This window comes from Saccopteryx bilineata, chromosome 5 (genome assembly GCF_036850765.1).
Source record: "Saccopteryx bilineata isolate mSacBil1 chromosome 5, mSacBil1_pri_phased_curated, whole genome shotgun sequence".
Classification (NCBI taxonomy): Eukaryota; Metazoa; Chordata; class Mammalia; order Chiroptera; family Emballonuridae; genus Saccopteryx; species Saccopteryx bilineata.
The window spans coordinates 115818632-115837810 of record NC_089494.1 but is presented as its reverse complement, the minus strand read 5'-3'; the positions used below and the strand labels follow the sequence as shown (position 1 = coordinate 115837810).

The 19179-nt window shown below is 38.3% G+C and overlaps 1 protein-coding gene, 1 non-coding gene and 1 pseudogene across 10 annotated transcripts in view; 2 read left to right on the top strand and 1 right to left on the bottom strand.

Moving 5' to 3' along the window:
* Nucleotides 1-19179, bottom strand: part of EPB41L5 (erythrocyte membrane protein band 4.1 like 5) — a 133856-nt gene that overhangs the window by 85557 nt on the left and 29120 nt on the right. For all 9 annotated transcript variants that reach the window (XM_066233170.1, XM_066233171.1, XM_066233173.1 and 6 more), the window contains exons 4-9: nucleotides 8497-8539; nucleotides 7068-7146; nucleotides 4929-4973; nucleotides 4697-4749; nucleotides 585-705; nucleotides 365-452 (exon numbers count right to left, since the gene is read on the bottom strand). In XM_066233170.1, the coding sequence (XP_066089267.1) occupies nucleotides 365-452; nucleotides 585-705; nucleotides 4697-4749; nucleotides 4929-4973; nucleotides 7068-7146; nucleotides 8497-8539 (429 nt within the window). The remainder of the gene's footprint in view (nucleotides 1-364; nucleotides 453-584; nucleotides 706-4696; nucleotides 4750-4928; nucleotides 4974-7067; nucleotides 7147-8496; nucleotides 8540-19179) is intronic.
* On the top strand, nucleotides 3213-3301 carry TRNAG-ACC (transfer RNA glycine (anticodon ACC)). Its single transcript is given in 2 exon segments — nucleotides 3213-3253; nucleotides 3267-3301. It is a non-coding gene; the product is annotated as a tRNA-Gly (tRNA).
* On the top strand, nucleotides 11885-12004 carry LOC136307156 (U6 spliceosomal RNA; annotated as a pseudogene).

Here is a 19179-nt window from a genome sequence, read left to right as displayed (position 1 = left end):
CTCTCAAGATACAGACTTTCAACTTTGCTTACTAAATTAATTTCTATAGAGCCTGTTAAGCTTATATGTTACGAACATCAAATGAAAGACTAAAAAGTGGTTTAAAAACCTAAAATAATAATAATAACAGCTTAAAAGAACTGACATATCTTTTGGATATGTTGGTTGTTTTTCTTCTTTCTTATAATTAATCTTTGCATGAAATTCTTATTTAATATTTAATCTCAGCCTTTAAAACCACATATCTAAAGTAGCCACAGCTAGCCCATGCAAACTCCTTGGCCTCTCTCATACTAAAAACTTTCAGTCACCTTGAATCTTGAAGGAATAACTTTTTTAAAAAGCATCACAACACAGTGCTTACCTTGACTACATGCATATCAACCCCATACATTTCTAGCCATTTGGCTTTATTCAGATAATTGGTTTCAGCTTGTGCTGGTGTCTGACCTCTGAAATTAAAAAATAATAATTTTTTAAACGATAATAAATGTAAAATGAATTCTATACCAAGTATAGAAAGAAAACAAATATAAGATCACTATTATGTGATGTTAAAGAAAGTATGATGAAATGTTTAGTACCTGTATTCCTTCCATTTCTCAAAAATAGCCAGCTCCATCTCTTCAGTCTGAATGGGCATAAACCTGAACTCAGATACAAGCTCAGGACTGTGCTCAGCAAGATCAAAGTCACCAAGTTCAGCTACAAATGTAAGTTTTACAAAGTCATATTTTGTTAATACATTTATTTTCTGCTGAATCTTTCTTCAAAACCAATTTTATAAATAAATATTGTTAGGACTAGAAAGAGTCTTTCTTAAACTACCAGGAATTCATAATACCCAAACCACTCCCAAAAATAAACCTAGCTCACACTTATGACTTATTTATCTATACACAAAATCATATATTTGTGGTTGGTGGTGTATTTCCATTTAAAGGTCTTTAACTTATTCATACCTTATAATGCTTAGGTTTTGAAAACCTCTATCTAGTCTTCCACAGAGAAATTCCTTTTGACCTTATAATGAATAAACAAGAATATTTAGCAATCGTTAACAATTAGCCAGCATCTGTTAAGAATCTAATATGCAAAAAGAGTGTAATATCATATGCCACTATAAGATGCTGTCCTGGAATTTAAGATTAATTAATCCTAAAAAATAACAAAGGAAAATTGCTAAAAAATATTTAAGGAAAGAAGTAACAGGAAAAGAACCAAACAATGTATAAACCTTTATATGATCATCTTTGTGCCTGACCAGGCAGTGGCGCAGTGGATAGAGCGTCAGACTGGGATGTGGAAGGACCCAGGTTCGAGACCCCGGGGTTGCCAGCTTGAGTGCGGGCTCATCTGGCTTAAGCAAAAAGCTCACTAGCATGGACCCAAGGTCACTGACTCGAGCAGGGGGTTACTCAGTCTACTGAAGGCCCGCGGTCATGGCACATATGAGAAAGCAATCAATGAACAACTAAGGTGTCACAACGAAAAACTGATGATTGATGCTTCTCATCTCTCTCCGTTCCTGTCTGTCCCTATCTATCCCTCTATCTGACTCTCTCTGTCCCTGTAAAAAAATAAAAATAAAAAAATAAAAATAAATTAAAAAATTTTAATCATCTTTGCTTATCTCTAAACTATGGGTTTGAGAGAGAAGAAAAAAATTCTAATTTTTTATACTTAAAATTTTTCTTTTAAAAGAATACTCATTAAAAAATTAAAATATTTCCATTTTATTTAAGAAATCTAACTGTGGAGAGAGAAAAATATGAGAACTACATTGAGATAATCATAAAAATGGTAATAACATTACTTATTGAGCACCTACTCTACATACTGGATATATCACAGATATATTATCATTTAACTTTGCCACAGCCTTGAATACTATCACATTCCTTTATTGCTGAAGAAATTCTTTTGTCTGGACCACAGTGTCTTCAAGAAGCTACAAACCAAATCTGCTACATAATGTTGTTCAGGATAGATTCTAAAATGGTTCAGAAAAATAAACTTCAGAGTATGAGAAAAAGCTAGTAAAAACTATTCTAATGAAATATAATATCACAAATGAGAAACAAGAAGCTCTTTTTATGAAGATGGAAGTAACACTTCAGCCAATTTATTGTTAAAGACCTTAAGAATTTATATAATTTGGTAAACTAGTGGACAGCAGACAAAGACAAGAAATTTAGAAGAACTGGCCCTGGCCGGTTGGCCTAGTAGAGCGTTGGCCTGGCATGTGGATGTCCTGGGTTCGATTCCCAGTCAGGGCACACAGGAGAAGTGCCCATCTATTTCTCCACCACTCCCCCCTCTTGCTTCTCTCTCTCTTCTCCTTCTGCAGCCATGGCTCAATTGGAGTAAGTTGGCCATAGGTGCTGAGGATGGCTCTATGGCCTCCACCTCAGGTGCTAAGAAGAGCTCGATTGCTGAACAATGGAGCAAGGGTCCCAGATAGGCAGAACATCACCCCCTACTGGGCTTGTTGGGTGGATCCCTGTCAGGGCACATGTGGGAGTCTGCCTCTGCCTCTCCTTCTCTCACTGAATTTTAAAAAAAAGAAAAGAAAAAGAAATTTGGAAGAATTCAAAATAATGGTGCATGATAAAAATTACAAAGGAAAAAAAATTTTATTTAGGAAATAAAATATAAGTAGGGTTAAGAAATTAACAGTCACATGTATGAGTCAAACAGTGTAAGTATTTAGTGAGCAACAATAAACAGTAAAACAGGAATACTCTGAGTAGTGTTTTGTTAAATATACAAAAATATATAAACACCATATTTTCAAGAAGCATAAATTTTGCCATGAAAATTATTCAATAAGATAGACAGCTATATGATGCCATAAATGGTAAGAGATATTGAAAATGACAGCTCTTCAGTACATCAAAGAATTTTAGAATTAACAACTTCATACAGGAATTAATAAAATATAAAAAAGTGCTTTCAAGAAAGATGCATGCAATTATATAATTTCAATTGTTAAAATGCTAGAGGCATAGCATTTCCAAACTAGTATCTAGTCAACATTCTGCAGATGAGAAAAGTAGATAATAATTTATAGTAGTGGCAAATTTTTGAAGTATAGCAATTTCTTCCACTCATCAACCCCTCTATTAAAGCAAAATATGCTTTCTTAAATAGTGGAAGCACAAAATAAGCAAAATATTAGGTTTACTGTAAGACATTAAAAATTCAGTACTGCCCTGGCCGGTTGGCTCAGCGGTAGAGCGTCGGCCTACCCGGTAGGAGTAGCGTGCGGAGGACCCGGGTTCGATTCCCGGCCAGGGCACACAGGAGAAGTGCCCATTTGCTTCTCCACCCCTCCGCCGCGCTTTCCCTCTCTGTCTCTCTCTTCCCCTCCCGCAGCCAGGGCTCCATTGGAGCAAAGATGGCCCGGGCGCTGGGGATGGCTCTGTGGCCTCTGCCCCAGGTGCTAGAGTGGCTCTGGTCGCAACATGGCGACGCCCAGGATGGGCAGAGCATCGCCCCCTGGTGGGCAGAGCGCCCCCCCTGGTGGGCGTGCCGGGTGGATCCCGGTCGGGCGCATGCGGGAGTCTGTTTGTCTCTCCCTGTTTCCAGCTTCAGAAAAATGCAAAAAAAAAAAAAAAAATTCAGTACTATTACCTATTCAATGGCAAATAAATACTACTGATCTTAGAGATTAGGGATATATATGGAATCAGTCCCCTCAAAAAAAAGCATAAAATTATAATCAGAATATTTATTTCCATTTTGAGAACCAAAATTAGTTTTACTAAACTGTCAGTTTTTCAGAAGAAAATTCCTAAGTTTAACAATATGTAATCAGTATAACAAGGTACAAGATTTGAGTTTCTCATTACTTTCATTTACTAGAAAACACTTTTTTTATCCTTTAAATAACCATTAGAAAATTTTAAATACACTTTATTTTTTTTATGGATGCATTTTTAAGAATAAAACAAAAAGTATACCATATGACTACAGCCACTTAATAATATATAACTGCATTCTTTTTAAGGAAAAAATTAGATAAGTGCCAATTATTATTTATTGAATTATCAAATTAACTGTAATTTTTTTTTTTTTTAGCAAGACAGCAAGAGAGAGTCAGATAAGGAAAAAGGGAAGAAACGAGGAAGGGGGGAGAGAGATAAGAAGCATCAACTCGAAGTTGCGGCACTTTAGTAGTTCATTGATTGTTTCTCATATGTGCCTCGATGGTGGGGGAAGAGGGGGCCCAACTGAGCCAATGACCCCTTGCTCACGCCAGCAACCTTGAGCTTCAAGACAGTGACTTCTGGACTTTTAAGCCAGTGACCATGGGATCATGTTGATGATCCCATGCTCAAACCTGGATGAGCCCACACTCAAGTCAGCGACTTTGGGATTTCCAACCTGGGTCTTTGGCACCCCAAGTCGATGCTCTATCCACTGCACCACCACCAGTCCTGCAAGTTGACTGCCATTTTTATTTGAAAACACCATATACAGAAAAAGAGCAAATGAAATGAAAAGGAAGAAAAAGGCAATATTCTAAAACAAGTAAAAATAAAGTCAGTTGAATACTGAAACTGGAACAAATATACACAAAAACTTGCTGCTTTACGTCTTGCACATCACTGAATCTTTTGAAATTCTTTAACTAAATACACACTGAAAGAATTACACTTTACTTCCAATAGTCAACATGAGGAATGCTTACCTTGCAGATTATAAGCTGCCAACTGAACTGCTGTATCAAAGGGACACTCCAATCTGAGACCAAACACAAACTGGTTAAACAAGTCAATTTCACAGCCTTTATTTTAGGATAAGTGGAAATGTATACTTTATGTTGACCACTTCTCTTTCATAATTAACTCTGAACTTATTTTTCAAAAACATTTTTCAACTACAAAAGAAAATGTGGTTTACCTTAAGCAACTAATACTCACTTTCCACTGAGAATATCTTGTTTTAATTGAAGAACAAATAAATACCTAAGAAAAACAAAAGGTATAAATTGAAATAAGTAGAACAATTACTGTAAAAATAATCTTACTCCTCTAATTGGAGAAGAAATATTCCTTTTTTTTTTTAAGTGAAAGGAGGGAAGGCAGAGGCAGAGTCCTGCATGAGCCCCAACTGGGATTCACCTGGCAAGCCCACTAGGGGGCGATGCTCTGCCCATCTGGGGCCTTGGCTCTGTTTCAACTGGAGCCATTTTTTAGTACTTGAGACAAGGCCATGGAGCCATCCTCAGTGCCCAGGGCCAACTCGCTCTAATCGAGCCATGGCTGAAGGAGAGGAAGAGAAGAGAGAGACAGAAGAGGGGGAGAAGGAGATGGGCACTTCTCCTATGTGCCCTGACCAGAAATCAAACCCAGGACATTCACATACTGGGCCGATGGTCCACCACTGAGCCAACTGGCCAGTTCCTGGAGAAGAAACATTCTTAATTATAGAACTTACCCACAATAAAATCTGTAAGAAAAATAAAAATTAAAAAAGGAGCCTGACCGGTGGAGGCTCAATGGATAAAACATTGAACTCCGGGATGCTGAGGAAACAGGTTTGAAACCCCGAGGTGGCCAGCTTGAGTCGAGTTCACCAGCTTGAGAGCGGGGTTGCTGGCTTGAGTGTGGGATCAAGACATGACCCCATGGTCACTTCTTTGAGCCCAAAGGTCACTGGCTTAACACCCAAGGTCGCTAGTGTGAAGACCAAGGTTGCTGGCTTGAGCAAGGGGTCACTGGCTTGGCTTGAACCACTGAGTCAAGGCACATATGAGAAACAATCAATGAAAAACTAAAATGACACAATTATGAGTTAATGCTTCTCATCTCCTTCCCTTCCTGTATCTCTCTGTCTCTCATAATGAGTAAGTAAGAAAAAAGGAGCAATAAGCATCAGGGAAGATGGTAGCATGTCCATTAAGAAAGGAGCAAGAAATAGCAGGCACAGAGCATATACAAAAGTAAAAATAAGTTTTATATAACCTACTTCAAGTTTATTCAAAACTATGCAAACCAAATCAAAATCTAACATTTTTTTATTAATCAATGGCATTTCAATAGGAAAGTCAGGAGCCAACTTGAATCAACTCCCAGTAGTCCAGGTCATTTTGAACATCAATAAACATGGCAATGTATTTAAACATATTAGTCCTGTTTAAAATCCATGAGTTGATAATGATACTTTAAAAAAGTAACCTGACCAGGCAGTGGCGCAATGGATAGAGCGCTGGACTGGGGCGCAGAGGACCCAGGTTCAAAACCCCAAGTTGCTGGTTTGAGTCCAAAACTGCTGGCTTGAAGCCCAAGAACGCTGACTTGAGCCCAAGGTCACTGGCTTGAGCAAGGGGTCACTCACTCTGCTGGAGCCCCCCAGTCAAGACACATATGAGAAAGCAATCAATGAACAACTATGGTGCTGCAATGAGGAATTGATGCTTATCTCTCTCCCTTCCTGTCCCTCTCTGTCTGTTGCAAAAAAAAAAAAAAAAAAAAAGAACTCAATAGTTACCTTTGGAGGATGCTAGAGAACCAATTCTTCATTTTGAAAACTGATAATGGAAAAAGAACCTTATACAGTACTTAAAATATCCCAAAATGAAATTCTGTTATCTCAGCGGAAAGGAATCCATTTCATTAGCGGCCTGTACTCTAGAATGAATTATGGACAATATTCCAAAGTTTTTGCTAGCCTAACTGCAATGCTGGTGGCCGAGACCAGACAGGTTCACACAGGATTTCAGAAGATGGTAGAAAAACCGCAGAGCCCGAAAGTGTTAGGCTGTTCCGTTTAATAAAGTCTCATGATGGCGGACAAGCACACAGGCAGGGGAAATCACCTCAGGCAAACAAACAGCAAAATGGCCCCTTCACAGTGGTGGGCAGGCAATCTGCCATCCACAATCCCCCTGAGTGTAAGCACCCATAGCCTTATAAAGGCCATGCACATATGGTGCTGCCACACGCTCACGCACCACTCAGGCAAAGTGCTTGCAGCCAGTACACCAGCAAGCAAACCTAACACAGCTGCCCCACACTAACCAAACTTTACCCGTGTACAACTCTGTATCGTGGTCTTACCGGGTTAGCTCTTCACGAAGATTATTTGGTTCTGAGGAATAAAACTTAACACGAAAATGCAGACAATAGGGTGAACCAACTGCCATTAAAGAAAAGAAGAAAACATTTTAATTTTATATAACTATTTAAATAGTAAGAATTTAGTCAATAAATTTGACAAAATCCACTGAACTGGGAACAAAAGATAATAGGTTATTGTGGCAATACTTCAGTTTACACTGTAGGCTTGATTAAACCTAATACAAAAAGATTAATCAGTAATTTTTATATGTAACAAACATATAGTAGTACTAATATATTACTATTATAATCATCTGTCCTCCCAAGAACAGATAACTCTAAATTAATTCTAATAGTTCAGGGCCAAATACATCAACTAAAAAAAGTTTTTAGGCCCTGGCCAGTTGGCTCAGTGGTCGAGCGTCGGCCTGGAGTGCAGGAGTCCCGGGTTCGATTCCTGGCCAGGGCACACAGGAGAAGCACCCATCTGCTTCTCCACCCCTCCCCCTCTTCTTCCTCTCTGTCTCTCTCTTCCCCTCCCGCAGCCAAGGCTCCACTGGAGCAAAGTTGGCCGGGGCACTGAGGATGGCTGTGGCCTCTGCCTCAGGCACTAGAATGGCTCTGGTTGCAGCAGAGCAATGCCCCAGATGGGCAGAGCATTGCCCCCTGGTGGGCATGCCGGATGGATCCCGGTCGGGGGCATGCGGGAGTCTGTCTGACTGCCTCCCCGTTTCCAACTTCAGAAAAATTAAAAAAAAAAAAAAAAAGTTTTTGACTGTGCAATCTAACACCCCTAAAAATCTGTGAAGCTTTGTTTCTTGAGAGAGCACAGAGAAATGCCTGTTATTAACTGTTCACGGCAAATCCTCCCACACACTTTCCAACTGATGTCCCCTACTTCGTTAATCCCTATCCTCAGTGCTTCCATTATTTTGTAAAGACAAGAGCTGAAGTGCCCTGTAATCAGTTACTACACAGGACATGATGTATTACAGATTGAACAATCGTATTTTCCCAACTATCGGTAGGAATAATACTGACATTTTATGTGAATTCCTTCATTTGCTATTCTTAATTTTTTAAAAGTTATAGCCGTAAAGTCTCAAAATATTTTCCAGAGTGGTGCAGATGCCAAACACAAAATTCCAACATAAGAAATTACTAACTGAAAATTAAGCATCTCATTGGACTCCATCTCATTGGCATGTTGCAAGGCTTTCTCCTGGAAACAAGCAGTAAGGGACCTGAATCTAATTACCACCAACCCTATATAATTTAGAATCCATGTATTAGGTTGAAATTATTTTTAGAAAGTAGAGATGCTAAGAAATTCATCTGAAACATGTGTTCTTACTTTTAGAAATCAATTACTAATATATAATTATATATAATTCAATTTCTATTTCTTCACAATTTTTTCAACACTTACTTTTTACTTGCTTTTTGATACTCTTTGTACCATCCAACCAATGCTGAAAACAAAAAGAAAAATTCAGTTGTTAAGATGACAGAACTTAACACTTTAATCACTAAAAGTTAATTTTATCATGCTTTTATTGATAACCACAAGGAAATAAGATCACAAGAGAAAAAGAGTGAAAATGAGAGGGAGGGTTATCTATCCAATATCCATAGCAAGCTTATGATACAGATGAGCAAAAAAAGATCTAAAACCAGATATATGACTTCTTAAAGCAGTACCTTTACTCTCAGTAACAACGATGATATTAATATTGCCCTTAATTCTTAAAAAAAAAGACTCACAATTGTTAAAATTAGAAGAAAATATCTTCATATTCTATATTCTTATAATAAAAATATAAGATTTACTAAGATCATAACCCCAAACTGAATGAAACAACAATGCCCTTAGCTTGCACAGTAAAATTAGATTTTTTTCTCATAACCAAGGCTGTAGCTATTAAATGAAGTAGTCTCTGCTACTTTATTTAACATATAAAAAATGTTAACATTGTACTAACATACCTCCGGTTTCATGAATAATAAATAGCCTTTTGATTTCTATAACCTCTTTACTCTAAAATGTCCATAATACAAACAGACCTAAGAACCAATTCCAGAGACTTGCACTAAAACCATTCCCAGTTCACTTCTCTTTATTAATCCTTTTACAACCACAAAGTCCTAACAGTGACAGGATATACTCATCCAACTAAGATACATACAATTGTGTTCTCTCCAGCTTGCTTTCAATTTCAAATACCCTAAAAGAAAGGAGGGCTCTTGTGCTAACTAGTTCGGAGCTAAGGAATCCAGTTTCAGAAATCCAGATTGGCAAAGAGTGGGCAAACAAGGCTGCACTGTAAACAGACTTGTAACCATTTGCTTTTCTTGCCAATTATTTGCCCTAGCCTCTTCTCATTCTCTTCCAAGATTCAAAAGTAAAATTCACGAAACTACCAGTATGCTAGCAAAGTACCTCTGCACACTGAACTAAGATGGTCAGTAAACATTTCAAAGGCAATTAAATACTGTGCAATGTTTTCTCTGGATTCCAAGTGTGTAAGCTACCTAGTCGACCATCTCTCATCTTTTAATAACTTCAGTTGTACATCACTTTAAGCATATTTCAATCTAACAAATGTTCAGTTTACACAGGTAGAATACAATTCAACCTAATAGAAAATATTTCAATCTAGGACAGCAAAAATTCCATCCATCATGGCCAAGCCCAACAATCCAATATTCAAAATATATCCAATATCCAAAAATTCCAGACTTAAATGTGCAAAATACCTATTACAGCCTAATTTCAATTATATATTGGGTATAATAAAAAATTAGTTTTCATGCCCCAGATCAGTGGTTTTCAACCTTTTTATACTTGAGGACCAGTGACCTAGCTGGCTGGAAACAGAAGCACACAACGAATAAAGTTTTATCTTACCGTGCATAACACTGCAATATGGTACAAGCTGGTTCTTGATTTCCAAACTCCACGTGTGCGATGCATGGAATGTTTGTGTGAATGTTTTTTGTCTATTGTGCCTGATTTGTAAATGCTCTGCACAATGCAAAATGTTGTTTGAACAAGCCTACAAGTTTCAGATATTTAAGACAACCTCAATAGTATTTTTATGAACAATATAGGCTAGTAAGGCAATCATCCTTAGCATAAGTGAATTTGACTAAGATTACTGGTTCTATAATCTTTATACAACATCAGGGTGGTTAACTCTTTTACGGATGAGAACGAAATTTCTTGGCGGACTGGCACCAGTGTGCAGACTGGAGGTTAAAGAAAAACAATGCCCCAGATTGTTTTCTCCCCACAACCATGGATCTAAGTGTTGCCCTATCTTCAGGTTTTACCTAACATACTGCAATGAATTAATAAGTTTATGCTGGTCACTTGTCTTAAAAATAAATCATTATGAGCCCTGGCCGGTTGGCTCAGCAGTAGAGCGTCGGCCTAGCATGCGGAGGACCCGGGTTCGATTCCCGGCCAGGGCACACAGGAGAAGCGCCCATTTGCTTCTCCACCCCTCCGCCGCGCTTTCCTCTCTGTCTCTCTCTTCCCCTCCCGCAGCCAAGGCTCCATTGGAGCAAAGATGGCCCGGGCGCTGGGGATGGCTCTGTGGCCTATGCCCCAGGCGCTAGCGTGGCTCTGGTCGCAACATGGCGACGCCCAGGATGGGCAGAGCATCGCCCCCTGGTGGGCAGAGCTTCGCCCCTGGTGGGCGTGCCGGGTGAATCCCGGTCGGGCGCATGCGGGAGTCTGTCTGACTGTCTCTCCCTGTTTCCAGCTTCAGAAAAATGCAAAAAAAAAAAAAAAAAAATCATTATGGATGAGCACTTTCCTACAAGAAATTACATCAGAGAAAGTTAAGATGATCTATATATCCAACAATAATAAACTGCTTAAATGAAGTATTTCAAAATGGCAGACCACCACACAACAATTAAAGTAAATGAAAGCAAATACTTAAGAATCAAGAAAATTACTTAAAACATATTGTCAAAATTTAAAAGGCAGGTTATAAAATATTATAAATTATTTTGTCAAAAGGTACAAATTTATATACATAAACATGCAATTTATTTTGGACTGAGAAAGTCTATAAAAAATAGTAACAGAGATATTATCTAGGTGGTTGAGAAAATTGGTGATAATTTTTCTTCTTTGTCGTTTCTTGTATTTTCAACTCACTCTAACAAAAGCCCAAACTTAAAATAATAATTGTGGACCACTTTAATATTTTACATAACCAATAAATTCATTTAGTTTATTTTTTTGGTAGATGTCAACAGTCTCTCTAACTCCTGCAATAGGCCACCCTCCACCATGTAACCAATTTTTATCATCACAATCACAAACATACCTCCACCCAGGTGTTACTAGTTTCTGATTCCTTTCAGAGTTTCTTCAAATAGGGAAGAAAGAAATAAACGTGTGTGTGTATGTGTGTGTGTGCGTGCACGCAGGCTGGTCAAGAGTAAAGAACATTAACAGTGCTCACTTTGGTAGTACATATCTAAAACTGGAACGGTGGGCCCTGGCCGGTTTGCTCAGTGGTAGAGCGTCGGCCTGGCGTGCGGAAGTCCCGGGTTCGATTCCCGGCCAGGGCACACAGGAGAAGTGCCCATCTGCTTCTCCACCCCTCCCCCTCTTCTTCCTCTCTCTCTCTCTCTTCCCCCTCCCGCAGCCGAGGCTCCATTGGAGCAAAAGTTGGCCCAGGCGCTAGAGTGGCTAGGGTCACAACAGAGCGACGCCCCAGATGGGCAGAGCATCACCCCCTGGTGGGCATGCCGGGTGGATCCAGGTCGGGCGCATGCGGGAGTCTGACTGCTTACCCGTTTCCAGCTTCGGAAAAATACAAAAAAAAAAACAAAAAAAAAACCTGGAACGGTACAGAGAGATTAGCATGGCCCCAGTGCCTGGATGACAAGCAATTCGTGAAGTGTTCCATCTTTTTAAAAAATCTTTGCATATTACTTCATTTTCTGGTTTTATTTTATGTTCTCTATTTTTGGATATTAGTAGTAGTTTAGTTTTTTCTATGTTACAAACTATGTTAGGATAATATCACTGTGCATATACAGTGTGCCCATAAAGTCATGGTGCACTTTTGATCAGTCACAGGAAAGCAACAAAAGACGATAGAAATGTGAAATCTGCACCAAATAAAGGAAAACTCTCCCAGTTTCATACCTATTCAGTGCAGTTCGATGTGGGCTCACGCAGATTTTTTAGGGCTCCTTAGGTAGCTATCCCGTATAGCCTCTACAGACTCGTCACTGACTGATGGCCTACCAGAACGGAGTTTCTCCACCAAACTGCCGGTTTCCTTCAACTGCTTATCCCACCGAGTAATGTTATTCCTATGTGGTGGCGCTTTGTTATAAACACACCGATATTCACGTTGCACTTTGGTCACAGATTCGAATTTAGCGAGCCACAGAACACACTGAACTTTCCTCTGTACTGTCCATATCTCGACTAGCATGGCCGTGGGCTGCTCCGCTGTATACAGGGTGTTACGTCATCATCTGTGCATGCGTACATGCTGCCACATCATCCTACAGAAACTGGGAGGGTTTTCCTTTTATTTGGGGCAGATTTCACATTTCTATCATCTTTTGTTGCTTTCCTGTGACCGGTCAAAAGTGCACCATGACTTTATGGACACACTGTATTTTATACATGTTTGACTATCTACTTGGAAGATATTATTACAAGTGAGGTTTTGGTCAAAAAGTCTGAACATACTAAAAGCTTTTAATACATATTTCTAAGTTTCTAGCTTATATTCAAAGTGAGAGATAATCTGTGTTTAAAAAGTATTGACAAATTCAAAAACAAAAAACATTAACAAAAGACTAAAAATCAATAGGCTAAATATAAAATTTGAGGAATATAAAGAAACATTGAGCCTGACTTGTGGTGGTGCAGTGGATGAAGCATCGACCTGGAACGCTGAGGTTGCCAGTTCAAAACCCCGGGCTTGCCTGGTCAAGGCCCGTACGGGAGTTGATGCTTCCTGCTCCTCCCCCCTTCTCTCTCTCTCTCTCTCTCTTTCACTCTCACTTCTCTCTAAAATGAATAAAATATTTATTAAAAAAAAAAGAAACATTGATACAAGACAGACCACTCACTATTTCAAGAACAACCTAAAGTCTTCTTAGACACTTATAACTTAAATTTTATCCAGTTTAAGAAATTTAGGACTAGTCTCTTAAATACTCCTTAAATTTCTAGTTTGTTCCCTGCTATTATTCTAAGCAAGACATTAAACATAAAGTCATCCCAATGAAATAAAGGACCCGTTTTTCCCAAAGTAAGCATTTTAGTCTCTTTTATATCTGCATGTAATAACTTTCTACTATCTGGCATGTCCTTAAGACAACCCAAAATTTAGATAAAGCATCAAGAACATTTTAAAGTGAAATTCAGGAGCTGAGGGAGTTCTGGGTGACGTTCTTCTGGGGAAGGTCTGAGCTCATGTTTGTATTCTCAAGTCTGTTTTCTTTCATCTCCTCCACATTCCAAGCCCAAGGACTGGAAAATTCAGAGCTCACAGATAGGCACCGACAGTATTTTTCCTTGATTCAGGATCTTTAGGAGTTGAGTGTAAATTACATTAGAAGACAGAGGTGAGAGCACACAGATATAGATTCTTGGATGTTTACTGTGAAACTAATATGATCCTCTTTCCTCATAGTACTTTTAAAAGAAAACAAACCTTCTAATTTCCTACTTTTAAAGTTTGGTTAATAAACATATATATCAAAGGCTATGGAAAGCTACATTACTTTCAATGCTACTAAGCTGGGCATGAAAGAACAATTATTTATTCATATGTCTTAAAATATAAATGATATATAATCACAAACACAACATACATAACTAAACCAAACAAAGAATCACCTAGGGAGCTTCCAAAACACACACACTCTCTTTCTCTCTCTCATTCATACACACACACACACACACACACACACACACACACACCCTTCATCCCAGGCCTTCTTGCCAAACAGTCTATAAACAGCTCTTCAAATCAGTATCTAACTTCTAACTGCCTATATTACTCTGCTAAAGAAAAGCGCCACTTTTGTTCAGAGTCAAGACCTTAAGGCAGAAAAATGTTAAATCACCTTTCAAAACAATTGCTTCTGCAAAAAAATATTTCATCTGTGAAAAGTAGAGGCTTGTGCTCTGAATTAAGGAACTGGTTTAAAGCAAATTTTAACATTTTAAACAATGAACAAAATGTTTTATTTTTAATTTTTTTTAATTTTTTTATTTATTCATTTTTAGAGAGGAGAGAGAGACAGAGAGAGAAGGGGGGGAGGAGCAGGAGGCAACAACTCCCATATGTGCCTTGACCAGGCAAGCCCAGGGTTTCGAACCGGCGACCTCAGCATTTCCAGGTCGATGCTTTATCCACTGCGCCACCACAGGTCAGGCCTGAAAAAAATCCATGCTATGAAAACCGAGGACCAATACATTGCATTTCTGTAAGCTAACTGAAAACACTTCAGTTTAGTCTAGATTCCATTGTAAGTTCTTTTTGGGTAATTAAATTTCTGTCATTAATAGTCTTTGTTATAAAACATTCCAAATGAAGACTTTGAGGAGCCATTAAAACCTATTTTCCACTGTACCTATTTATGTATTACCAATATACTAGCTTAGAATTCTTGTGGAAATGTAGACAAGTTAGGTAGGATACGTAGTCGTTCTCAGAAAAAGAGCATAAAATCTACTTTGGAAATACCTTTTTCTTTTTTCCTTTCTTTCTTTACTACTACTCCTTATTTAGTAAATGTATATGTTTCAATATACATATTTATTTAACATATATGGTACTTAATAATTTCTATATATTTTTCACTTCCCACTACTTTATTGAATCCTATTGTTCATGTTAAGTTCTCAGTTAATCCACTCGCCTTTCAACAGTGAAAATTTTACCTCCTCCTTTCTACCTTTATAACTTCAATAACTGCATTTGCTGATATACTATTATGAAATTAAACAGCAGTGGTAATAATGAGCATCTTCGTCACCTTTCTCTCTTTAGTATGAATGCTTCTATTGTTTCTCTATTAATTTACACTTATAATGTTTTTTTTTTCATTTTAAATAATTAAAAATCAGTATAGAAAGAAAACAGAAGCACTGAGCTGCCCTCCATGGGCTGCCTATTGAGCCACCTGTCTGCCCAGCACCAACCACTACTACCCCTGAATATGGGCACACTTTCCAAAGGCTGGCTAGACCTACATGGATAGCAGTGTTGATTCCATACAGGCCAAAGTCCATTAGGTTTATTCAAGGTGTTGTGGGGCTAGAAAGAAAAGGCGTAACAGGCCATCAAAACAAACAAGCAAGCACTCAAATAAAAACAAAAAACATAAGAATTCTAGAGTAGAGTATTATTATCTTCCCAACCTCAGATATGTGAGGTCAGCAAACCAAACCAAACTAGCAGCTCACCATATCATGTCTATAGAACCTGAAATAGCTAAATTCTAAAATTGTTACAAGAATTGCCTCTTGTCTTAGTTCAATGATCTTAGATATGCTACAGAGGTGATCTGCTGTTGCAGCCTCCAAATGTGCCCTTACAAAACATTTATCTGCTGTTACACTAGACAAATGTTTTCTAGCTCTCCACTTTGGAACTAACATCTTCATCTCTGTTCGCACAGAATTTTGTCTTTAAACTAAACATCACAAATTTCAACTAATCAAGTTCCTCATCTTACTTTCTTTTGGGGAAAAAAGTTTCATTTCAATCTTATTGAATGTGTTTTCAGTTAACTACACGATAAAGCTATAAAAGCATACATGAAGGCTTAGTTACCCTGTTCATAATTGGCACACATCACATCAACTTACATTCCATTGCCAAAAGCAAGTCACATGACCAAACCTGTTATCCAGCTTTCATGGTGGGCCAATCACAGGCCCATTTGGTTGCTCTACTACCGCCCACCATGAAAGCTGGAAAACCCACTATTGGGTGGGAGGAACCAGGTTGACCAGCACTGCAACAGTGGGCTGTTTTTATAAAAAGGTTTGCCATCACGGGTATACATATTAGTCAAAGCAAGCTCAGATTATGTTATACAAAGGAAGAAGAGTAAACTATGGCTTAATCAATTTACTAATTTTGGTTACCTCAACAATGGATGCATAATTCTAGTCATATATATGTTGTACTGATCTAAAAAGGCCAATAAACGAAACTTTAACACACTAATTTTAAATATATGGACATACCATACATTCATAGTTAAATTGTTGCATGTTAACTCCTTGGTCAAATTTTTATACTGCCTTACCTCCCTTAGATTCTACAGTTTTGTCAATACAGTAAATATGACAAAGAAATATGGAAATAATTGGGTTAATATAGTTTAAGAGATGATCCTGGTAAAAAAAAATCCACTTGCTCTATCATGTTCACTATCTTCACCAATAAACTGAAGTGTTCTATAAAGTATCAATTTTGAGGTTAAATCAGGCCACACAACAAATAACAAAGTTTTCTCTATGTTTACTTAATATCATAAGACTGTTATGGAATCAAGTGAATGAGCACTTTAAGAATATTTAAAGTGCTAGCCCTGGCAGGTTGGCTCAGTGGTAGAGTGTTGGCCTGGCGTGTGAAGTCCCGGGTTTGATTCCCAGCCAGGGCACACAGGAGATGCCCATCTGCTTTTTCACCCTTCCCCCTCTCCTTTCTCTCTGTCTCTCTCTTCCCTCCTGTAGCCAAGGCTCCACTGGAGCAAAGTTGGCCCGGGTGCTGAGGATGGCTCCATGGCCTCTGCCTCAGGTGCTAGAATGGCTCTGGTCGCAGCGGAGCAATGCCCCAGATGGGCGGAGCATCGCACCCTGGTGGGCATGCCGGGTGGATCCTGGACCGGTGCATGTGGGACTCTGTATGTCTAGCCCCCCTTAGTCCCCTCCACTTCTCACTTCAGAAAAATACAAAAAAAAATAAAAAAGTATTTACAGTGCTATCTAGAGTTTATTTTTAGTAGTTTTCATCTACCAACTACTGATCTTTCAGCTCAACTCACATAGTTTAGAGTAGCATTTTTCAACCCATGTACTACAAGAATTTTTAAAACATGCAATCATTAGGGGCACTGACCTCTTTCCCTTAGACTATCAAATAAAAAAAATGACAGCAGCCAACAAAACAATAACTGGTATGAATGAATTAAAATTATAACTTCTTTTTGTTAGATTGGCAAAATATTTATATTTTTGGTGTGCTGCAGAATTTTAGTAATTAGTTTATATGTGCCATGAAATGAAAACTGTTAACAATCATTGGTTTCGAGTATTTTAGCAACAGCAAAGATAGAAAATAAGCCTGTATAAATTTAATCTTAAAAACCTAGATTTCTGGGTATTAGAAGAAATAGATTAGAACTAAAAATAGAGATTAAAGCAAGAAAGGCACTACATGTATATCAAAAAAAGGGAAAATAATCATAATTGCTAATATTAGTAAAGAGCAAAAATACAACTTAGCAATGATTCTATTTCTTTCCATAATTACTTAAATATTTCAAGTACCTGAAACCTAACATTGGCATACTTCTACATCTTTTTTCCACTTACCCCTCAAAAAACAGCAAACTATGAACTGTCTACCCATAAAATCTTTTATTTTTTCATCTGACTGCAAGACTTTAACCCCTTATTCTAGAAATGAGAGATATTAAACAGTCAACAGTTTAATTATCAAACTACGTAGCAGACCAGAATTGAATTCAATAAATGTTTTGTGTGTTTACTATATTCTGGGCAAAAGAGGTAAGTAAAACTCACTCCCTGCCCTTAGTGCATTTAGTCTAATAAAAAAGAAATAACATCGCCTGACCGGGCAGTGGCGCAGTGGATAGAGCGTCGGACTGGGATGCGGAGGACCCAGGTTCAAGACCCTGAGGTCGCCAGCTTGAGCGAGGGGTTACTCGGTCTGCTGAAGGCCCTCGGTCAAGGCACGTATGAGAAGGCAATCAATGAACAACTAAGGTGTCACAACACGCAATGAAAAACTAATGATTGATGCTTCTCATCTGTCTGTTCCTGTCTGTCCCTATCCCTCTCTCTGACTGTCTCTGTAAAATAAATAAATAAAATAAAATAAAATAAAATAAGAAAAGAAAAGAAATAACATTAAAAAGAAAAAAAATAACCCGCTATACAAACTCTATCCAGAGAGATCAGAACTCTGAAACTGGGAAATAGCTTTGCAAATACTTTTCAGGTATATGTGTACATATATTCAGATTTTTTAAATAGAAAAATCCACCTGACTTGTGGTGGTGCAGTGGATAAAGCAATGACCTGGAATGCTGAGGTCACTGGTTGAAAACCCCGGGGCTTGCCCAGTCAAGGCTCATATGAGAAGCAACTACTACAAGTTGATACTTCTTGTTCTTCTCCCTACCCTCACCTCTCTATAATAAATAAAATCTTTTTTAAAATTTTTATTTTGTGACAGAGACACAGAGAGAGGGACAGACAGGAACAGACAGGCAGGCAGGGAGAGAGATGAGAAGCATCAAGTCTTCATTGTGGCACTTTAGTTGTTCATTGATTGCTTTCTCGTATGTGCCTTGATGGGGGAGCTACAGCAGAGCAAGTGACCCCCTGCCCAACCCAGCAATGTTGGGCTTCAGGCCAGTGACCTCTGGGCTCAAGCCAGTGACCATGGGGCCATGTCTATGATTCTGTGCTCAAGCTGGTGAGCCCGCGCTTAAGCTGGTGACCTCAGGGTTTTGAACCTGCGTCCTCTGCATCCCAATCTGACACTCTATCCACTGTGCTACCACCTAGTCAGGCTATAATCAATAAAATCTTTTAAAAAATAAAATATAAAAATTCAATTATACTGTTTTGTAACTCTTTCCACTATTTACATCATTCCATGTCAATCAGTATCACCACTTTTAATGAACTACAGAGAATGCCAACTATAAAAAAATGGTATTTGTAGATCTAAAACATATCCAAACATAGAAAAGGTACAGTAAAAGCACAGCATAAAAGATAACAAATGGTACACCTGTATAGAGCACTTACCATGAATGAAGCCTGTAGGATGGGAAGTTGCTCTGAGCG